The following is a 21,579-nucleotide window of genomic DNA, read 5'->3' as shown; positions in this document are numbered from 1 at the left end:
CTGAATGGCCTCCTTCTGCATTGGAGGGATTTTCTGAGTCTATGAGTCATTCATCTTCCTTTACTGCATCTGTACCTCTAGATAGGGCACTCTGTCCGAGGGTCGGTGCAGATTTGATCGGCCGAATGGCCTCCTTCTGCCCTGTAGGAATTTTATGAGTCACTCATCTTGCTTCCTTTACTGCACCTGTACCTCTTTCTTTATTCTTCTCCTTTTGAAGATTCATCCAACATACTCTTTTAATCTCAATGTGTTGCAAATTGTATATACATGTAAATATACACAAATATTCATCATGGCTGTCACCCATATCCAAATTCATCTCCCACTCCCCAACCCCATCTCCTTTTTTATCTGTCCCTGAAATAAAATTATCGCCAACGAACTGGGCTCTCCAAATCTGTGTGAATTATAAACTGTACAGAATGCACAACACTACGATAATGGTACAGATTTTGGCTAAACTGCATTGTAGGACACCCATTAATCTATTAAGATATCGGAAGTTTCAACATGTCTTTTAAACTGCAGCATGATTCTAGTTGTCACGTGCAACTCACTATACATGTAAACAGTTGCTGTTTACAACTATTGAGTCAGGTCCTAATTGGATATTCTTGGCTTCCTCAGTCCCAACTCCCAGTTTTCTTTGTGCGTCAAATAATAGGAGCATGCTGAATTATTTTCACAATATTTGTAGATGGTCAACAGTGGAAGGCCTTATTGTTCATGAATGCACTGTTATTAAGTGCAGGAGATCACGGAACCATGTGGTTGCATCAATTATGCTCTAAATCTAAGGAGTTGTACATGAGGAAAAAGTGTTGATGCGAGGTGTTGGTTGGCAATGTGACAAAGTTGTTTACTCCACCAGCCAGACATCAGTTCTCTGCTTGACTCATCTATATAGTGCAATTTGACCAAGTTTCTTGTTGAAACAGTCTGAAGAATAAATGTTCAGAACTGAATTGAACTTGACAGTTCTAGCAGTCTCATGCCGTGCGCAGAGTTTAGCTGAAGGTCAAACCCCACCGTTTGGCACATACCCTCTTGTGGTCACAGTCCACAAAGGTAGAGTTTCTCTTGTAAATAGAGATGACTGTACCTCTGCAGTCGGATTCTAGGGTTTAATAAGTATAGGCAAGTTGCCTGTATGCTCTGCCAGTCTTTTCCCAATTCCTCGGCCGGTGTGGGCCGCAAGGGTGGGCTGGCGTGGGCCACAAGGGTGGGCCGGCGCGGGTCGCAAAGATCGGCCGGCGCGGGCCGCAAGGGTCGGCCGGCGCAGGCCGAAAGGGTCGGCCGGCGCGGGCCGCAAGGGTGGGCCGGCGTGGGCCATAAGGGTTCGCGGCGTGGGCCGCAAGGGTGGGCCGGCGTGGGCCGCAAGGGTCGGCCGGCGTGGGCCGCAAGGGTCGGCCGGCGTGGGTCGTAAAGGTCGGCCGGCGTGGGTCGTAAAGGTCGGCCGGCGTGGGTCGCAAAGGTCGGCGGCCGCGGGTCGCAAATCGGCCAGCGTGGGCCGCAAGGGTCGGCCGGCGTGGGCCGCAAGGGTCGGCCGGCGTGGGCCGCAAGGGTCGGCCGGCGTGGGCCGCAAGGGTCGGCCGGCGTGGGCCGCAAGGGTCGGCCGGCGTGGGCCGCAAGGGTCGGCCGGCGTGGGCCGCAAGGGTCGGCCGGCGTGGGCCGCAAGGGTCGGCCGGCGTGGGCCGCAAGGGTCGGCCGGCGTGGGCCGCAGGGGTCGGCCATCGTGGGCCGCAAGGGTGGCCGGCGTGGGTCGCAAAGGTCGGCCGGTGTGGGTCGCAAAGGTCGACCGGCGTGGTCGCAAAGGTCGGCCGGCGTGGGTCGCAAAGGTCGGCCGGTGTGGGCCCAAAGGTCGGCTGAATTGTCGGACAGAACACTATCCCTGGCAACCCACCCAACTGAACCGATTTCCTCCAAAGCCGGTTCCTAAAAGTCTGGCCTGTCCTCGCCAAACATAAAACCTGGGAACACAATGTCCTGACAAGCAGACTGGTTCAGCTTGAGTCATCAGCTTAAAGGCACTTTCCAATTATGGGTCCACGGACCAAAAATAATCATAATAATATTAAATAAATGGGAACAAAGGAAATAAACAGGAAGGTCTCTTAGAATGGCGCAGTGGTAATGTCACTGAATCAGTAATCCAGACTTAGGGCAGCACGGTGGTGCAGTGGTTAGCACTGCAGTCTCACGGCGCCGAGGTCCCAGGTTCAATCCTGGCTCTGGGTCACTGTCCGTATGGAGTTTGCACATTTTCCCAGTGTTTTTAAAAAAAATATTTTGACTCTCCTTTTTCACATTTTCACCCAAATTTACACCCAACAATAAACAATAATCAGTAACGAATGCAATGTCAATCCCCATATCAATAACAACGATCCCATCCTCCCACCAAACCTCCAAACATTAGCCCGGATGTTAACATAAACAAATGACAAAAAGGAAACCGGAATCACCCATAGTCAACATTAACACATACAGGACCCCTCCTGGAAATAATGAATTGGGTACTCTGAATTTATTTTAAAAATTCAAACCAGACTAATCCTCTGGGAAATGGGTTCAAATCCCACCATGGCAGCTGGTGGAGTTTAAATTAAATTAATACATTATATATCTGGAATATAAAGCTAGTCTCAGTAGCAGCGACCACTGATTGTTGTACTGATCTATCTGGTTCACTAATGGCTTTTAGGGAAGGAAATCTGCCATCCTTACCTGGTCTGGTCTACATGTGACTTCCAGACTCACAGGAATGTAGTTGGCCCTTAACTGCCCTCTGAAAAGACCTACCACACCATGCAATTAGAGAGGGCAACAATGCCTCCCACATCCCATGAAAGAATTTTTTAAAAATCTACTTTATACATAAATGGTTTTATTACAGAAATCCTATTGCATGTTTTCAATTCACTGTCCCAAAAATAAACATTAAAAAAAATACGTACATACACACACGTAAACTGCATTAGTTCAAAGAGATTGCGGCATTCAACTAGGACCAGAATTCACAACTTGGTGCATTTTGTTTAATGTCCTTCATCCCACTTTTTCTTCAAAGGAAGACTGTTAATACTCTGCAGGTAAAGTACTGCCTAAACTTGCCATTCCCCACACAGCTGACAATCTAGAAACAAGACCACAAAGCACCAGCTGAGATTAAGGTGAGAGACAGTCTAAACAGAGACCCTGTGATCCATTGCCAAGTAATTACTGCACTGGAAAATAATCTGCCTACCTTATAAGGGTTTCCGAACTGATGTTGATATCCACTCCCACAAAGCTGACACATTCTTCAACCACACTGTCCAAGGTGGCTTTAAGCAACGTTTGGGACACATCATGCTGAAACCAAGCATCAATTATTGTTTGGAATGTATTAGCAAAACATCTTTCGATAATTCACTTTATAACATAGCTGACACTGGACTTTTCTTTAAATAAAACTATAATACTGCCTATACCTATCTAACTATATAAAGCACAGTTAGTTACAATCCAACATTTTGCGATCTTTTATTTCTAAGTAAATTCTTGTATGCTATAGCAGAGGTATTTTCATAAAATTGTACATTTCATTGCACACTGACACAGCAAAGTTAAGAATTATTGGCTGATTGACATTTGGAAATGCTAACAGTTCACCTGAATAAATCTATTAACAGCTCATAATTCATATTAGCTACTGCATATATCATACTCCGAAGCTTCATAAGTGGTTTCAAAGGTCTATTATGAATAGATAACTATATTATTAAAACTTCTAGTTTGCGTGCTCTTCTAGCCACTTATCTATTTATGAGTGCTACCGCACTAATGGGTATAATGCAATCCTGAAACTGGAGACAAGGGTAAGACCGAAGCAGAAGTGATTATTTGGGAATTAAGTTTTAGTATAACATTACTCTGCATGGCAATAAGAATGATAGCTAGCATGGATATAATTTAGTATATAGGATCTAAAATAAACTCTCCATTCCTCAGGAATTAATCTCCACTAATCCAGTATAGGCTCTGCATAGATCCAGGCCCTGCTTTAAGGACTTTTGGAAGCCATCTCAAAACATGATATGCATCCCAGGTTGAAAGGTAAATAAGAAAGGCAGGAACACTCACCACCTTTCAGCTGAATTTCCTTCCCACACCACTGAGTACCCATTTTTGGTGGCATATTTATGAGGTTAGTCTCGCCTGAGCAGGACTCAGCAGCAAGGCATAAAATCATTGTGTGGTAAGTTTGAACTTTCTTTTTTAGATTTTCAGAGGCTCATTGACCATGGAACCTTCTAATGGTGTTCAACAACAGGCATAAGGCCCCATGGGTTGCAACCGAGTTCCACAAAACCCTGGTTAAAGGAACAAGCCTGCACTAAGAATGCAGCTGAATCATACTGCTGGCTCAAGCCACCTTCACCTCTCACAGTGGAACACATTTTCTATACACTACCAAGGTGCCTGTTCAGCACCTTATTAATTGAGAGAATGGGGAGAAAGGGGGAATATTAGGTCCAAAAGGTCAATTCAGGTCCAGAAAGGAAACTTGAACAAGAGTGGGCTAAACAGCATTTTCAGATTTGTACTTTCTTAAGGCCCCTAACAAATCGAGGTATACGTATAGCCAAAACAGTATACTTGTGTTACAGGCGGGGAAAGCTGAAAAATTAAACAAGCAAACAATTTACCCCATGACTTAATATATATCCTGTGACATTGCATATAGTCCATATAGACTTTTATACAGAGGGGAATAAAAGAGGCTAAGTAAAACTACATTGATTTCTTCTGTAACCTCACATTCATTTTACATCAAAATGAAAGGATACAGAACAGAGAAGTGTTCCAATTAAAAGACGTTTTTTTGAAGTTATTTATTCACCTGTAGGTTTATACATTCACCTGTCGATTTAGAAAATCCCTCGAAAATTATAGGTTCCCATAATAAAAACACATGTTTATACTTCAGGCAAATGATAAAAGGCCATCTCATTTCATGTTTTTCCTTTTGATGTTCATGTGGTTTCTTGAACTCTGATTTCTTTGTTGTGTACACAAGTTTCTTTCGATCACTTTTTGTTTTTAAATCAAAAGTTTACTTGCCTTCAGTAACGCAATATCTATTAATTATTATTCCTGGTAGCTCCTATTTAAAAATCAGACGGATGAGCATACGTTTTTCACCTTCCTCAACTCTCAACTGAAAGCCACCACAGTACATTTCCACAGGTACTGGCAACCCTCCCCCACCCCCGTTGCTCATTTAAGTTATCATTCTTTGTTTTTACACTCAATGGTAGCAGTCAGAAACAGGGACCTTGGTTGAACTTTAATCTCAATTGCCCAGGAATACTGAGACCATTAGGTGTATCCCACTGAGGTGAAATTTCACAAGAGGTTCGCCAGCATTTGTTGTTTTCCTAATGATTTCAAGCCTCTTTTAAGTTATGGTAGTTAAATAGCAAAGTCCTTGCAGAAATTCACCTCCACTATGACCTCAGCTGAGACCAGCTAACTCAGCACAGATCTGGGATTGCTGATGGGCTTTTCTATCTTTATAATTTAGTTCCAAAATTGCTTTTACTTAATTGTTGCTCGTTTTAATGAGCAGATAGCTAGCATGCATATAGATCTTTTATGAATGAAAATCGCTTATTGTCACAAGTAGGCTTCAAATGAAGTTACTGTGAAAAGCCCCGAGACGCCACATTCCGCCGCCTGTTCGGGGAGGCTGGTACGGGAATTGAACTGTGCTGCTGGCCTGTCTTGGTCTGCTTTAAAAGCCAGCTCGTAAATAAGAATCCTCTAATTTTCATTAAAACGTTTTCCTTATAGCTTGAAATAACTTGAGCTCGATGTTCGGTGCAGACTGCAGTTATTGCTTTCAATGTTAGATACTCTCACATAAACAATTAAGAATTTGCTGACAATTTTTAAATACGTGAATGTGCTACAGTCAAACATATTAAGGGTAACCATAAACAATGTTTGTGGTTACATTTTTTCATTCATAAATGCAGTCAAAACCACATGTATAGATGCTTCCTGATATCATTTTACCAGGTTCTTTTCCCCCTAAATTCTAACTACAACCCTATGTTGCTTTGATTACATTCTTGCAAGAATAATCCACCAATTATTCTGTGTTTTTTCTGTAATCTAGTCTTTTATGGAAACTTCTTGAAATGAATAGATTTTCTACAATGAAATGAAATTGAATCTTTTCAATTTCTCTCTCTGCATATTATAGCTCATTACTCTCAGATTATATATCCTTACAATAATGCATGTCTGACATGCAATTTATTCTGTTCCAGGTCCAAGCCATGAATCAATCCACATGCAAAAACAATAGGTGGAGAAGCAACTTTCTGCTATGCCTCCAACAGAGTTGCTCGGAACTAGATGAACGACAGTGCAGGCCAGTGGCTCAGAGTTAACACAGGCGCCATATTTTTCTTTTCCTCTTGTGTGGTGCTGTCTCACACTAAATACAAATGAGATATCAAATTTCTCCACAAAATCACCTCTCAAGTTATTTTCTTTCAATTATGAAAAAAAACTAGTTTCTTCAATCTCTCCTCATACATCAGCCCTCTGATCCTTTATAGCTGAACTGCCTCCATTTGCCTGTTATGTCTCAGTGAACAGAACTGGAAACAATACTCAAGCTATGGTCTGAACAGACCGCTGTGCAGTTTGAGCAATTCCTCAAAAGCGCACTTTAATGTGGTACCTACATAGTTCAGTATTAATTATTTGCATTCTGTTACAACAACATACTTATGCATGGTGTTTAAATCTTGGACGAATTGGTCACTGTTTTCACATTTAATATCAATTTTAAGTACACTGAATTATAAGGAATCAGCAGCTCATCTTGAACACGTGAAATTTTAGCGACTTGCTCACCAACACACCAAAATACACTAACAAGCAGCAACAAGGATAGTTTGGAATCTACCAAAATTAGGCAGCAAGAATCTATACAAGTGGGCTTAATTTTATTTCCATACACTTTTCAACTTCTTCCATCTAACAATCATATCATTAAATATTTCTGTTTACGATCAAATTATAAATGTTATTTTGTTCTGTGGTTGTGCTAAGCAATTGCACATCCTTCGAATGAGGAGCGAGGGAGGGAAGGCATGTGGCGAGAGAGGGGACAGAGGGAGGGAGGGAGGGAGAGAGGGAGGGGGAAGGGAGGGAAGGAGTGAGGGGGAAGGGAAGGAGGAGGGGAGGACAGAGGAAAGGGAGGACGAGAAGGAGAGAGTGAAGGGGAGAGGGAGGGAGAGAGAGAGAGAGAGAGGGGGGGAGGGAGAGAGGGTGGAAGGGAGGGAGGGAGGAAAGGAAAGAGGGAGTGTAGGAAAGGACGGAGGGACAAAAGGGAAGGGGGCAGAAAGGAGGGGCAGAAGGAAGGAGGGGGGAAGGAACGAGAGGTAGGAAAGGAAGGGGAGAAAGCAATGAGGTGCAATAAAGGCAGGAGGGAAAGGGAGCGAAGGAGAGAAGGTCAGAGGGAGTGGTGGAGGGAGGGAGCTGCTTCTCTGGTGCCACATGGCCATTGAATCGCGCCCCTCATTTCCTGCTGGAGGCCACACTTCTACATTTTTTGGGAGAATTCCTCCCAGAATCAAATACTCAGATGTTCTGAAACATTACCGAGGCACAAACTACATTTAATTTACAGCATAGAAGCAGATCATTTGCCCAATTGTTTGGTATTCCAAATGAGTCTCCTTTCACCCTACGTAACATATTTTTCTATTCCCATCTTCCTCCTGTACTTACTTTAACTTCCCTTTAAAAGCACGTATAATTATGACCACATAGGAACATGAATTCAATTATCTATACAGAAATTTGGGGCGCATCCTTCAGATATCAAACTTCAAAGGGCCAAATTAATTTCAAAACTAAAGGTTGTCATTTTCTACCACATTTCGCTGATGCAGTGACAGAGTAAATTCTACTTTTCATCTGAAAAATTTTGGAATCATCTAAACCATTAACTTGAAAATGAATACCTCCCTGATATGTATTTTTCACTTTCATCCTGGATCTGAGTTCTCTACTGCCCGGCACGAGTCGTACTGCTCGCCTAACCCATTCGCCTCTGATCGGTGGGTAGTCATGCTGCTGACGCTCCATAGAACCATAGAATTTACAGTGCAGGAGGCCATTCAGCCCATCGCGTCTGACCGGCTCTTGGAAAGAGCATCTTACCAAAGCTCACGCATCCACTCTATCCCGTAACCCAGTAACCCCAGCTCACCTTTTTGGACACCAAGGGCAATTTATCATGGCCAATCCATCTAACCTGCACAGCTTTGGACTGTGGGACGAAACCGGAGCATCTGGAGGAAACCCACGCAGACACAGGGAGAACGTGCAGATCTGCACAGACAGTGACCCAAGCCGGGAATCAAGCGTGGGACTCTGCAGCTGTGAAGCAACTGTGCTAACCACTGTGCTACCGTGCTCCCATTGTTGAGAATATCCCGTGGCAGTGGGAAGACAGAGAATTCCTCTCCAGAAGCCATTTTACAAAGCTTTCCACCTTCCAGCTTGTCTCCAGAGGGTTGGTATAATTCAGCCCATTGTATCACCATGCAGATCAGTGGAACCTGCCTTCAGCAGGTCCACTTTGGAGACCCAGAACCACTCGACAGCAAAAATATTGGAAAATGGCACAAATACAGGTTGATTTTCTGTATATATTCTGTTCTCCTTGGATTTTATCTGTAGGCTAAAGTGCCAATTTTGTATATATCTTTTCACTTGCATTTTGTGGCATTGTAAGTCGACTTTCTCTTTGATGAGCAGGGCACACATATAATAGGAGTGCAAATATCTGCACATTCTAGCAAATAGATAGCTCAAGACAAAACTAATTACAGGCTTGTCTTTGGGATTTGTTTTTTCCTGGTATCATCTTCTAACCATGCCCTCAGGGCAGGATAAATAAAAATCACTCCATGGACATCTTCATATGCAGCAAAAATGATCTGACTGAAAGAATGCTTACTTTCCCGTTCACTGGAGAATGCTAATCACAGTTTGATTGGCATGTGACAGCACCAAGAAGTCATTGAGGTTAGCATGTGTTGAATGACCCATGAAAGACTAAAGGCTGCAAGAAGCACAGGAAATGTTTGAAAAAACATTACACTGTCTGCTCAGCACCAGAACATGTCAAATTCTAAATACAAGATACACAAATACCCATTTTATTATTCACAACACAGAGCAAATCCATAATTTTTGAATTTTGGATGCCCAGTATTGCTTCTATATTTTAGGAAAAACAAAACTAAAGAAAATAAACTTCTCCCATCCCCTTCTCCACTAACCCTCAGAAGGTTAACCCTTTAAGAGGTTAAGTAACGTTGCATCATTCAAAACATCTATTTCTTTTCTAGCTTACCTCCATAAAAGAAAATTCTCTGCAAACGCAGAAATCCAAGAAATATACAAAATATTTTTCAGTTGATTGAAAACTGCGACTGGCTATTTTTCTGATTTTGATAAAGAAACACAACATACATAATTGTGGCTGCGACTGGCTTATTGCCGCTGTTTCAATTTTGCATTAAAATAATTTGTATGTGGGGCGGCACGAAGGCGCAGTGGTTAGCACTGGTGCCTCACGGCACCGAGGACCCAGGTTCGATGTCAGCCCTGGGTCACTGCCCGTGTGGAGTTTGCACATTCTCCCTGTGTCTGCGTAGGTCTCAACCCCACAGCCCAAAGATGTGCAGGGTAGATGGATTGGCCCCGCTACATTGCCCGTTAATTGGTAAAAAGATGTTTGTAAATAATTTTTACAAATTATTTGTATGATAGCCTCACTGGCTGCTCAACTCATTTCAGGCACCGAGAAGCTAGATGAGTCATAAAAACCAGAAGAGCCATCGGTCAAAATCTCAGTCTGTGCAAAGTTAGCTGACCTCAGCCATTGGGTTCATTACAATTTACCTCAACGTCCCTGGGATTGGGGAGGAAACCATCAGTCAGGGTTCCTGCCCTGTAGAAGGGTCTTGAAACGTTAACTCTGTTTCTCTCTCCACAGATGCTGCCAGACCTGCTGAGTTGATCCCGCATTTTTCATTCCTGCTCTTGATTGATAACCAGTGATTCCTGGCAGATGGTAAGTGCATGCGGATGATGAGTAAGAACGGAGTGAGGCTTAAGTTTGCTGTCTCCATGACCAAATATCCATCCTGCACTCACCACCCATCCTCATGTATGAGAACAGGATTAACAGAGCCAAGTAATAGAAAGCACATGGCACCACTGTAAATATGCTGCGCGAGGAGGAATGGGAGAAACTTGGCATAATACAGGAAATTAAAACTTACACATTTCATCAAACCTGCTCCTTTGGACAGTTTTAGCCATTTTCTTTTTTATTATAAATTTAGAATAACCAATTCATTTTTTCCCCCAATTAAGGGGCAATTTAACGTGGTCAATCCACCTACCCTGCACATCTTTGGGTTATGGGGTGAGACCCACACAGACACGGGGAGAATGTGCAAACTCCACACAGACAGTGACCTGGGGCCGGGATCGAACCTGGGTCTTAAGTGGCGTGAGGCAGCAGTGCTAACCACTGCACCATTGCGCCGCCCCAATTTTAGCCATTTTCTGCTGTAGCAAATAAAAAGCACCACCTTGTCACCTTTAAACGTCAAATGTCCTTAAATTTAGTTTTAATGTTAGATTAAACATTATGTAATTGAACGGAAACTGAAACACTAGCCAAACCACTCGGATCAACCTATGTCACTATATCCTACCATTTAACTGAAAACTATAAAATGGAGTTGCCAATCGAATCAAGTGTAACAACCAACCAAAAACAAGGTAACCCATCATAAAATCCACAAATCATAAATCATTTGCCATGGGATGTAAATTTAACATGTAAACTGTACATAGTTACTTCAAGCCAAATTAAGTTTTCGCACAATTGTACAGCTTTTTACTAATGGTGAAATCAAAGTTATTTTTACACTTGTTTCACATTTCCTTAGCCCATCAAGGATAGGTTTACACATTCCATCTGTACTCCTTCCTCTTCCAACATAAATACAATGTCTATCAAGTGACTAAATCTTCATTCTTAGATTTTGTTTAATTGAATCCAAGTCCATGGACTGCATTGCTCGCCAATCAAAACCTTTTTTTAAAATAAAAACAGTGCTACTTCCAACTAAGTTGACACACAGGGAGATCCAGGATGAAGATTAAAATAAAAGTTCCCCGAACAGGCGCCAGAATGTGGCGACTAGAGGCTTTTCATAGTAACTTCATTTGAAGCCCACTTGTGACAATAAGCGATTTTCATTCATTTAATTTTCATTTAAAAAGTTTCTTGTTTAAGTGTTTCTTTTTACACCATAAAGTTAATATCCAAGTTGGGTAGCTCTATTGTCAAAAATGTTTTTTTCAGCAAAGTGCAGGGCTAAACTATAGCAAAAGCAATTGATGTAGAGAGACAATTACTAGTATTTCCCTGGTCTTGTTTGCAGTTGAAAGAGGTAGGGTTGTTATTGCAGTGTTTGAGTACACATTTCAGAAAAAACTAAAAAAATTAAGCAAACGCCTCTGGCTGGATTTTAATCTTCAAGGCGGGTAGCTGGAGGTAATAAAACTCCCAGTTCAGCAAGCCTGCTTCAGGAGAAGGTTCAAGGATTTTCATTGTGGGAGAGGCTGGATTTTCATTGTGGGATAGGAGAATGCTGGCTGCAGTCGGGCCAGTCAAACCAGGAAAGAATTCGAAAGTAGCTTCCGGGGCTGCCGGATGCAGAGGATGGCTGACTTCATCACAGTTATAATGAACATATCAAGGCCCTCTCGCCCTCACACATCACTCATGCCTCATCAGTGTCACCTCATATTCCCCCATTCATGACAATGACCACCTCATGCTTCTCACACGCCCGCATAACCCCTCATTCCCATTCGTGCCACCTTACATCCTATCCATGCCACATCATGCCTCCCACTCACCCACATTACTACTATACAATGAACCATATAGTGACAATAGGATGTGTAAAAACTCTTTAAAACAAAGGTCACTGATTGATAACTGTTCCACTGTCTTAAAAACCTCCTTTTTTTCTTGCAGGCCAATAAAGCTGTCAATTATCCCTGTTCTTCAAAGTATTAACAGTAGAAACTACAAGCACTTGAAACCTGCCTATCTTGGGTGAATAAATAGTGAAATTAAAACAGATCAAGGGGCCAGAGCTGTCAATCAAGCACTGTTTTCCCTGGGGATTGGGTGTTTGTTACGCTAGTGGGTGTCTAAGTTCTCAGTCAAAATTGCATAAAAGGAGGGATTTTTAAAAAAGTAACTGGAAACTTATCAATGGATTACTTTTTAAAATAAAAGCTTTTTCCCCACATCCTATTGTCATTGTAGGATTCATTGGTTCCATACAGTGTGTGAATGGGCATGATAGTGCCAAGGTTTGGCATTTGGGGCCATAGGGATTGGCATGTAGAGGGCCTTTTGAACTTAACTTTCAAAAAGTTTCCTCCTGCAGACTACGGTTTACAACACCAGGAAAATTGTGGAGTACTGGGACATGCCCATCCCCGCAATGGAGTCGGCGAGGTCGGGGGTACAGGGTGTGGGTTCACGCCCCAAATCAGCTTGCACCTTTAAAAGGTATTCCTGCCAATTAAAAAACCCGAGAATGTGGTCAGGAATCCAAAACTCAGGTCCTGGCCGCCATTTTCTATCCCCACATCATGAAAATTCAGTTCTTATAGTCAAAATCTATGAACTGAAATCTTATTTCACATTTTAATATGCATTTCTGCGAATGTGAGAATTAAAAAGAATTTTTTAGAAATACTTTTATTCAGATTTTTTCATAGAAGGTTGAAAATATTACAGAAAAAGGAAAAACAAAGAACACATAAATAAACATCTTACAACTACATCACGAATTCCCCCAATATACAAATCCATTAAGCAATAATAAACACAGTAGGAAACACAAAGTACCCCCCCCACTCTGGGTTGCTGCTGCTGACCACCTCCTAACACCCCACTAGAAAGTCTAGGAACGGTTGCCACCGCCTGAAGAACCCTTGCACAGGCCCTCTCAAGGCAAATTTTACCTTCTCCAATTTAATGAACCCTGCCATGTCGCTGATCCAGGCTTCCACGTTCGGGGGCCTCGCATCTTTCCACTGTAGCAGAATCCTCCGCCGGGCTACCAAGGACGCAAAGGCCAGAATACCGGCCTCTTTCGCCTCCTGCACTCCCGGCTTATCCGATACCCCAAATAGTGCTAACCCCCAGCTCAGCTTAACCTGGGTGTTCACCACGTTAGACATTGTCCTCGCAATACCCCTCCAGAACCCATGCAGCGCCGGACACGCCCAGAACATATGGGTATGATTTGCTGGGCTCCCCGAGCACCTCCCACACCTGTCTTCCACCCCAAAGAACCTGCTCAGCCTCGCCCCTGTCATATGCGCTCTGTGAAGAACCTTAAATTGTATCAGGCTAAGCCTGGTGCAAGAGGAGGAAGAATTAACCCTACCCAGGGTGTCCCCCCCATGTACCCTCGTCTATCACCTCCCCAAGCTCCTCCTCCCATTTACCCTTTAGCTCCTCCACCAAGGTCTCCTCCTCCTCCTGCATCTCCTGGTAGATCACCGAGACCCTGCCCTCTCCGACCCACACCCCCGAGAGCACCCTATCCTGGATCCTGAGTGCTGGAAATAGCGGGAAATCCCTCACCTGCCGTCTTACAAACGCCCTTACCTGCATGTACCTGAAGACATTTCTGGAGGGATGCTCGAATTTTTCCTCCAGCGCCCCAAGGCTCTCAAACATCCCATCTGAAAACAGGTCCCCCATCCTTCTAATTCCTGCCCTGTGCCAGCTCAGGAACCCTCCATCCATTCTCCCCGGGACGAACCGATGGTTCTCCCGGATCGGGGACCAAACCAAAGCCTCTACCTCACCCCTGTGGCGCCTCCACTGCCCCCAAATTTTCAAAGTCGCCGCCACCACCGGACTCGTGGTGTACCTAGTCGGCGGGAGCGGCAGCGGTGCTGTCACCAGTGCTCCCAGACTTGTGCCCACACAGGACGCCATCTCCAGCCTCTTCCATGCCACCCCCTCCATTACCCACTTGCGTATCATCGCCACATTGGCAGCCCAGTAATACCCACACAGATTAGGTAACGCTAACCCTCCTCTGTCCCTACTCCGCTCCAGAAACACCCTTCTCACCCTTGGGGTCTTTTTCGCCCACACGAATCCCATGATGCTCCAACTGACCCGCTTAAAAAAGGCCTTAGGGATCAGGATGGGGAGGCACTGGAATATAAAAAGGAACCTCGGGAGCACCGTCATCTTCACCGACTGTACCCTACCTGCCAAGGAGAGTGGCAGCATATCCCACCTTTTAAACTCCTCCTCCATCTGCTCCGCCAGCCTCGTCAAGTTGAGCTTGTGTAGGGCCCCCCAGCTCCTGGCCACCTGGATCCCCAGATACCGAAAACTCCTTTTCGCCCTCTTCAGTGGAAGCTAGTCTATTCCCCTTCCCGGAAAAGTCCCCAAACTCCCTGAGGATCCGCATCACCTCCGGCATCCCCCCCCACTGGGTCCGCCTGAATGTGACAAAATTAACAACGATACGCAAAGAGATACTTATGACGCTCTCCATCATCACAAAACCTAAGAAACTATAGCACAGAAAAAGGCCGACTTCAACTGGAGCTACTGATTTAGTACACTAAATCTGGCACCCGCGACACCGAGACTGATTACGAATAATCCCGGATTTTGGATGTCCAACCTAGCATGTCGTTCAAAGCAACCGCTTTATGAGAATGGGATAGATTCAGTGACAGAGTTTAGACATCAGGTCTACATTCAGTTCTCATGCAATATCAATCTTCAATTGGCAGTTTATGTCTGGCTTCTTACATTCTGAGGAGGTGTTGCCGATCAGAATCGGGTTCAACCTGTGCAGTGTCTGACCAGTATGCCATTTCAAAAATGTATGGTTACTCTAATTGATTTATTGCTTTCTTTGTGGACATTCATCTAGGTAAAGTGCAGTAAAATCATACACAAGTATTGAAATGCACTCGGGTGCAACTTACATCTCTAGGCTGTGGGCAATGTTTACAAACACGTGGAGCTGCAAGGTAAGTATTACAGATATAATGCTTCCCACTGCCCATGTCTGGACTGCTCTCTATCTTCCAGACAGGGGTCTCTTTTTTGGGAAGGGCAAGGGGTCTGTGGAGGGAGCTCCTTTAGGCAGGCGTCCCTGGGGGGAGTTCCCCTATTACAGGGGTCCCGGGGAGGAGGGAGGGTAGAGTCCCCCTATTACTGGGGTTCCTATGTGGGGGTCCCCCTTAAATGGATTCACATGGAGGGTCTGCCAATTCAGGGGACCGTGGGGAGGATCCCCCTATTACAGAGGTCGCTGTATTACCGATGTCGCTGCACGGCGAGTCAGGTCAGGTCACCCCCATTATTGGGGGTGGAGGGGATTGGGCCCAGGCAATTCGGTGGTTGGGTGGATTTGGAGTGCTGTGGGGAATGGCCTCAGATAGTCTCTACCATTGTGATCCTGGCATAGTGGACCTCGCAGTGGGCCAAAGGTGTAACGGTTGTCCCCTTGGCCGACTGCGAGGTCCATCATGCCAGGGCCATGATTGTAGAAACCACAAGTGAACCTCGCCCATGTGATTCCCGGCCACAGGGAACCAGAGAATCACGGGAAGGCGGAGAATAGTGTACTGGGCCCGCTAAATAGATGCAAATGGGCCATTATGACCGACTTGCATTTATTTCCATGCTCCAGCCGGCGTGCTGCATGGAAACCCGTTCACATTGCCAGCAAGGGGTTGGAGCATGGGGGGCGCCGATCCTGATTTTGCGGGAACACTTTCTGGGCATCCCAAGGATGAGAATGCTGTCCAAAATGTTGGAACTGTTTCTTGAAACTTAAAGATGCCCAGAATTTCGTAACAATTGTTTCTCTTCACAACTTGTTTTTATTAACATTTTGCACCTGACAAAGTAGCACTTTGACTATATGTTAGAAATTAGGAGAATGCAATGAAAGTTTGCAAACCTTTCGTTATTCTATAAATCAAAACCTAGGTGGAATCTCAGTCTGGTTCCAATCTAAAAAACACAACCGCCACATACGATGGAAACGTTTCCAAAAGATTGTAACCCAGTCAGTTCTAAAAATCACAAATATTTCTAAGCATACTGAACTAAAAGTATACAGCAACTTACAAAGCTAATTTTGATTAATAATTGTGCATTGCCAATAAACAACAAGTGGCCAATATGACTAATACGTAAAGCTTGGCTTTTCCTTTAGTGCAGAAAGCAGTTCATTTTAACTACTCTTCTGGAGCAAATCTACAAAGAACTAGCAATGCATTTTATATCCAGGCCACCTGTATGTTTTCAATTTCCGTTCTAACGAAACAAAGGTTAACTCAAGGCAATTCACAAGATTCTGATAATTTTATTCGAATTTAAAGACAGGTTACAAACAATTTGAACCCTTTTTGAATCAGCATTTCAAGCAGCTGTGTGAATAATGCATGTAGTAACCCAAAGTTTTGCCTGAAATAATAAATCAGAGAATTTACAATGCCATTCAGCCCATCGAGTCCGCACCGGCCCCTGAAAAGAGAACCCTACTCAAGCCCCACGCGTCCACCCCATCCCCCTTTATCCCCTTAACCCAACCTAATCTTTTTTGGATACTAAGGGCAATTTAGAATGGCCAATCCACCTAACCTGCGCATCTTGGACTGTGGGAGGAAACCCACGCACACACGGGGAGCACGTGCAGACTCCGCACAGACAGTGACCCAAGCCGGGAATCGAACCTGGGACCCTGGAGCTGTGAAGCAACTGTGCTAACCACTATGCTACCGTGTTGCCCTAAATCTTGGCAAGTAAGTGAACCACAGATTCAAAACAGCTACAAGTCTTTTCCTTCACCATTTGAAAAAATAATCATGTAAATGGGAACCAATAGGTCAGCGGCCTCCAAAGATTTTTGGTCATGTGCCCTTATTCAGACTCCCCAACTTTTGCCTAATCCTTTCTTCGTTAATGACACCTCTAATGACCACACATTTTGTAAATCATTATAATTACACATTACAGTTAACCATATGTCTATAACAGGGATATTTTGCTGGCCATTAATGTGATGAATGATCTTGTTTATTGGAACATAAGCAGTTGAGGTTGTAAAGAATATTTAATGAGCCTTTGCGCTCCCCCCCCCCCCTCCATCCCCTCCTCCCACTCCCCCACCTGCATTCACATGAATCCATGCGCATAGCTGAAATATCTCTTTAAACTGACCTCTATTAAAAATCATCAATCGCATATTCAAGCTTGCGGTGCTCTGACAGCAGATACTCTGTCAGGGATTAGAATGGATGATGCCAAGACAAAGTTAGATGATCAACATGGATCAGCATGCATGGACCCATTAATATATAAACTACATATCTCTTCCTGCAAGTTAAAGCCCTTGCTTGCTGGATGTATTGATATTCATTTTCCAATTTAATAAAGTTTACAACTTTCACACTTGCTTCAAGTACAAGTTTGCAAAGATTTTCATTAAGGGTCAAGATTGAGCTCAAATTCAGAATCGTCATTGGTAGTTTTTCTTCTCAGCCCCTCTTCTCAACCCCCTACTCCACTCACGCTTGTGGATGGCTGCAACAGGATGATGGTCTCAGCCAACCAGATCCCCTCCCAGATTCAGCCAGTAGATATTGCCCTCAGACCACCACCCTACACCCGGTGCTCAGGTTCATGCAACACCATTCACATTCCTGCTGCTTCTCCAATCACAGATTGTTTCTCTCCCGTGCATGTGGCTAATAGGCATAACTGCATCTCTCTAGTGTGACTATTGGCCGCAAGTGCGGGTGAGAAACAACCTATGATTGGAGGAGCAGCGAAGAGCAGGAAGGTGAGTGATGGCACGTTAGCCTGAGCATGAAAGACACTTGCCTTTTAGAACCCCTTAACTATGTAGAGGGGGAGATGGAGGGTGAAAAATGGTTTTCACCCATAAAGATTATGAAATTAAGAGAAAAGCAAAGAAATTTGCCACGTCCCCCAGGGGTACGCATATCCCAATTTGTGAACAACTGCAACAGGTCAATTTATTTAATATCATGATAGCATATAATTCCACACAGAGTAAGCGTCAAGATTATTCAAATATGGAACTTCATCTCGAGGGACACTAAGTATATGGAACACAAACTTTACAACCCTGTTTTCAACACATTCTTTTTAAAAATATAAATTTAGAGTACCCAATTTATTTTTTCCAATTAAGGGGCAATTTAGTGTGGCCAATGCACCTGCCCTGCACATCTTTGGGTTGTGGGGGCGAAACCACGCAAACTTCGGGAAAATATACAAACTCCCCACAGACAGTGACCCAGGGCCGGGATCGAACCTGGGACCTCGGCGCCGTGAGGCAGAAGTGCTAACCGCTGCATCACCGTGCTGCCCTACAACTCATTCTATATGCTACCACCATACTATAGATATAGTGGAAGTATGCTCACTATAAACACATTTTCCATTGTACAATCTTTGTTTTAAGGGGAACTAACAAGTAAGACATTTGTCCACATGGAGAAGTGACAAAGACAAACTGCAAACATAGTTAAAGACATGGGGCTGGATTCCCCGCCCCGCCACATTTCTGTCCCAACCCGCCAGCGGGATTCTCCGTTACGCCAGCCAGTCAATGGAGTTTCCCATTGTGGGGCAGCCCCACGTCGTCGGGAAATCCCCGGGCGTTGGCAAAACGGAGAATCACGTCGGCGGAGAATTCCGCCCATGGTCTTTCAGTAGTTTTTTATGGAAAAAGCAGAGAGAAAAATAGCATGGTGAAGTTGGGTTAGAAGTGCAATGGCTAAAAAGATTGACTTCTGATGCAGCAGAGAATGTAAACAAAGTAGTCAGAGGAGCTGGGAGTTAGGGATACAGATTGAGTCATATGAATCAGGGATAAGTTATAAAAGTAAAATGGAAAGGAGATATTTGAAGTGTGAATGAAGCTCCTGAAGTTGATTCACTTGGGTACAAGATATGGTGGCACTGGGCGAGGGCGGGGCTTTCTGTGGGACGTGTCACAGGGTACCAAGATCAGATACAATTGAAACTTGTTGAGGATGGGTGCAAGAAGGTTGGCGAGGAGAAGATGAAAAATCATTTGACATGATGGAGCGATGGATAAGTGTTTCATTAGTTAATGTATGATGCAGCGGAGTAAAAGACAATTTTCCAGGTGCAGAATGTGGTTTTGGTGATGGGCTGGATATGTGATCGAAAGCTCCACTCAGCGTTGAAAGAGACCATAACATCAGGAGCTCCACAATATATGCAAGAATTTAGAGTTTTGATTAAATTGGGATCAGAAATACACAGTTATTGCTGCAGGACCAGTAGCACGGATTTTTTTTTGTCAAGCCACAGGAACTAAAAGTCATCTGGGAATTAACAACGCTGGAACAAATGGTTGTGGTAGAGAGACAGTGTTGAGCATCATTAATGTACATTAGGAAGCTGGCCTAATGCTCACGAATATTGCCTTGGAGCTGCATTTGAATGGCACATAGGAGAAGGACTGAGGATGAATCCTGGGGATATAAATCAGAAGCGAAAGTGGGGGCATAGGGCTGGACAGCATTTGAGATACCTCAATAATGTTGCGGCCATTCACAGGAATGGAACCACAAGAGAGTAATGCCACAGAGGACAAAGGAGAATGTAGTGGGCCCCAGATAGCAGAAAGGACGGAAGTAAAATAACAATTGAACAATGAGCTGTGGTCACAGTTAAAGAATATAGTTGTCACAAACATGTAGTTATGAAATTACAGATTTTTTGAAGACAAATGTTTGAAGAGCGCATGCTTGCTAAAGAAAAAAGGCCATTGTTCAGAAAAGGGAGAGGCAATATGGCACATTTTTATGTTGGTTCCAAAACCATATCAAACTGCTCATCTCAAGAAGGACCACAAAAGACATAGCTCAATAATTGTTGCACAATTGCAAATGAGATTGTTCCACTTGCTGGTCTTCTTTCAGAACAAAGACAATTAATTGATGTGGATCTTAAGGAAAAGCTAAAAAAGAACCTATGTGAGAAAGGCTGTTCGAAAGATGATATCTAATATGGAAACATGATTCATCAGATTGGGAGCAGCCATCTTTGGGTTTTATACTGTAAGAAAAGGCTGGATGCTGCCTACAGCAAGAACCATCTCGAACATCATGAGAGAAGAAACTTGAAACAGAAGCTGCTTCGCAACAGAGACGAACAAAGGTTCCAAAATCAGATATTGGACTCCTGTACTAAATCATGCTACCAAGGGCCAGCATCTGTGGTGCCGTAAAAGTGAAAACAGGATCCTTCACTCACTCCCAGGACTTGTCTCCTGCTTGTTGAGTCCATCTGCAAAGGCAAACTCAACTCTTTGATTACAGAAGCCATCGCAGCTGGTACACCAAATCAAGTTTCACCTCTTCACATCAGAAAGAAGGAATTCAAGCATAAGGCCCATGATGATTTTTCACAGAGGCAGATTTAAAATCTCACCTTTCAAGTTTTTTTTTTGATAATCGGTATTTTAATCTTTGTATTTTAATTAATAACTTAATCGCTTTCAACAGTTGTTTTTTTAATAAACTAAACTTAATCTTGTTTAAGATTAAAGCCCGTCTGCAATTTTAAAAAATTCAATCACTCAAATTAAAAGAAGGCTACATCTACACACACAAATTCTTAGTTCATGGACTACTTTAAGGAAGTGCCTTTTATGTGGTCGTGATACAGGATATGATTAGGAAAATGGTGGGAAAGACGAGTGTATAGTTAAATAGTGATAAAAATTGAGACTGAGAGAAAGAGAAATCAGAATTAAGGACAATGGTGCAAAGAATGGGGTTTTAAGAATAATAATTTCAAAGGATCCGGAACAGATTGAAATAATGATTTGAATAAAGGACTAAAGGGTTATGGTGTTCGGGTGGGAAAGTGGAACTGAGTCCACAAAAGATCAGCCATGATCTCATTGAATGGCGGAGCAGGCTCAAAGGGCCAGATGGCCTACTCCTGCTCCTAGTTCTTATGTTATTGCCAAAGAGAGCCATCAGCAATTGTGTGGACAAAATAGTGTTTCATGGATGAAATAAGCTTATGACAGTTAGGGTATATATGGAAGAAGGATAGAAGTAGGGGCTGGTTTAGCACAGGGCTAAATCGCTGGCTTTTAAAGCAGCCCAAGGCAGGCCAGCAGCACGGTTCAATTCACGTACCAGCCTCCCCGAACAGGTGCCGGAATGTGGCGACTAGGGGGGCTTTTCACAGTAACTTCATTTGAAGCCTACTTGTGACAATAAATGATTTTCATTTCATTTCAAGTCATGGGAGGGAAGGTAGAGACAGCAGGGATTTCATCCGTTTTGGAAATTTATTAGCTGCTCATGTCTGGAAATGACATG

The 21,579-nt window shown here is 43.7% G+C and overlaps 1 protein-coding gene across 3 annotated transcripts in view; it reads right to left on the bottom strand.

Moving 5' to 3' along the window:
* srbd1 (S1 RNA binding domain 1) overlaps positions 1-21,579 on the bottom strand; it is a 425,904-nt gene that overhangs the window by 98,361 nt on the left and 305,964 nt on the right. For all 3 annotated transcript variants that reach the window (XM_072510745.1, XM_072510754.1, XM_072510763.1), the window contains exon 18: positions 3,251-3,357. In XM_072510745.1, coding sequence (XP_072366846.1) covers positions 3,251-3,357 — 107 coding nt within the window. The remainder of the gene's footprint in view (positions 1-3,250; positions 3,358-21,579) is intronic.

This window comes from Scyliorhinus torazame, chromosome 1 (assembly GCF_047496885.1).
Source record: "Scyliorhinus torazame isolate Kashiwa2021f chromosome 1, sScyTor2.1, whole genome shotgun sequence".
NCBI lineage: Eukaryota > Metazoa > Chordata > Chondrichthyes > Carcharhiniformes > Scyliorhinidae > Scyliorhinus > Scyliorhinus torazame.
Note: the sequence above shows the minus strand (reverse complement) of the source record. Positions and strands in the feature narration are given on the sequence as shown.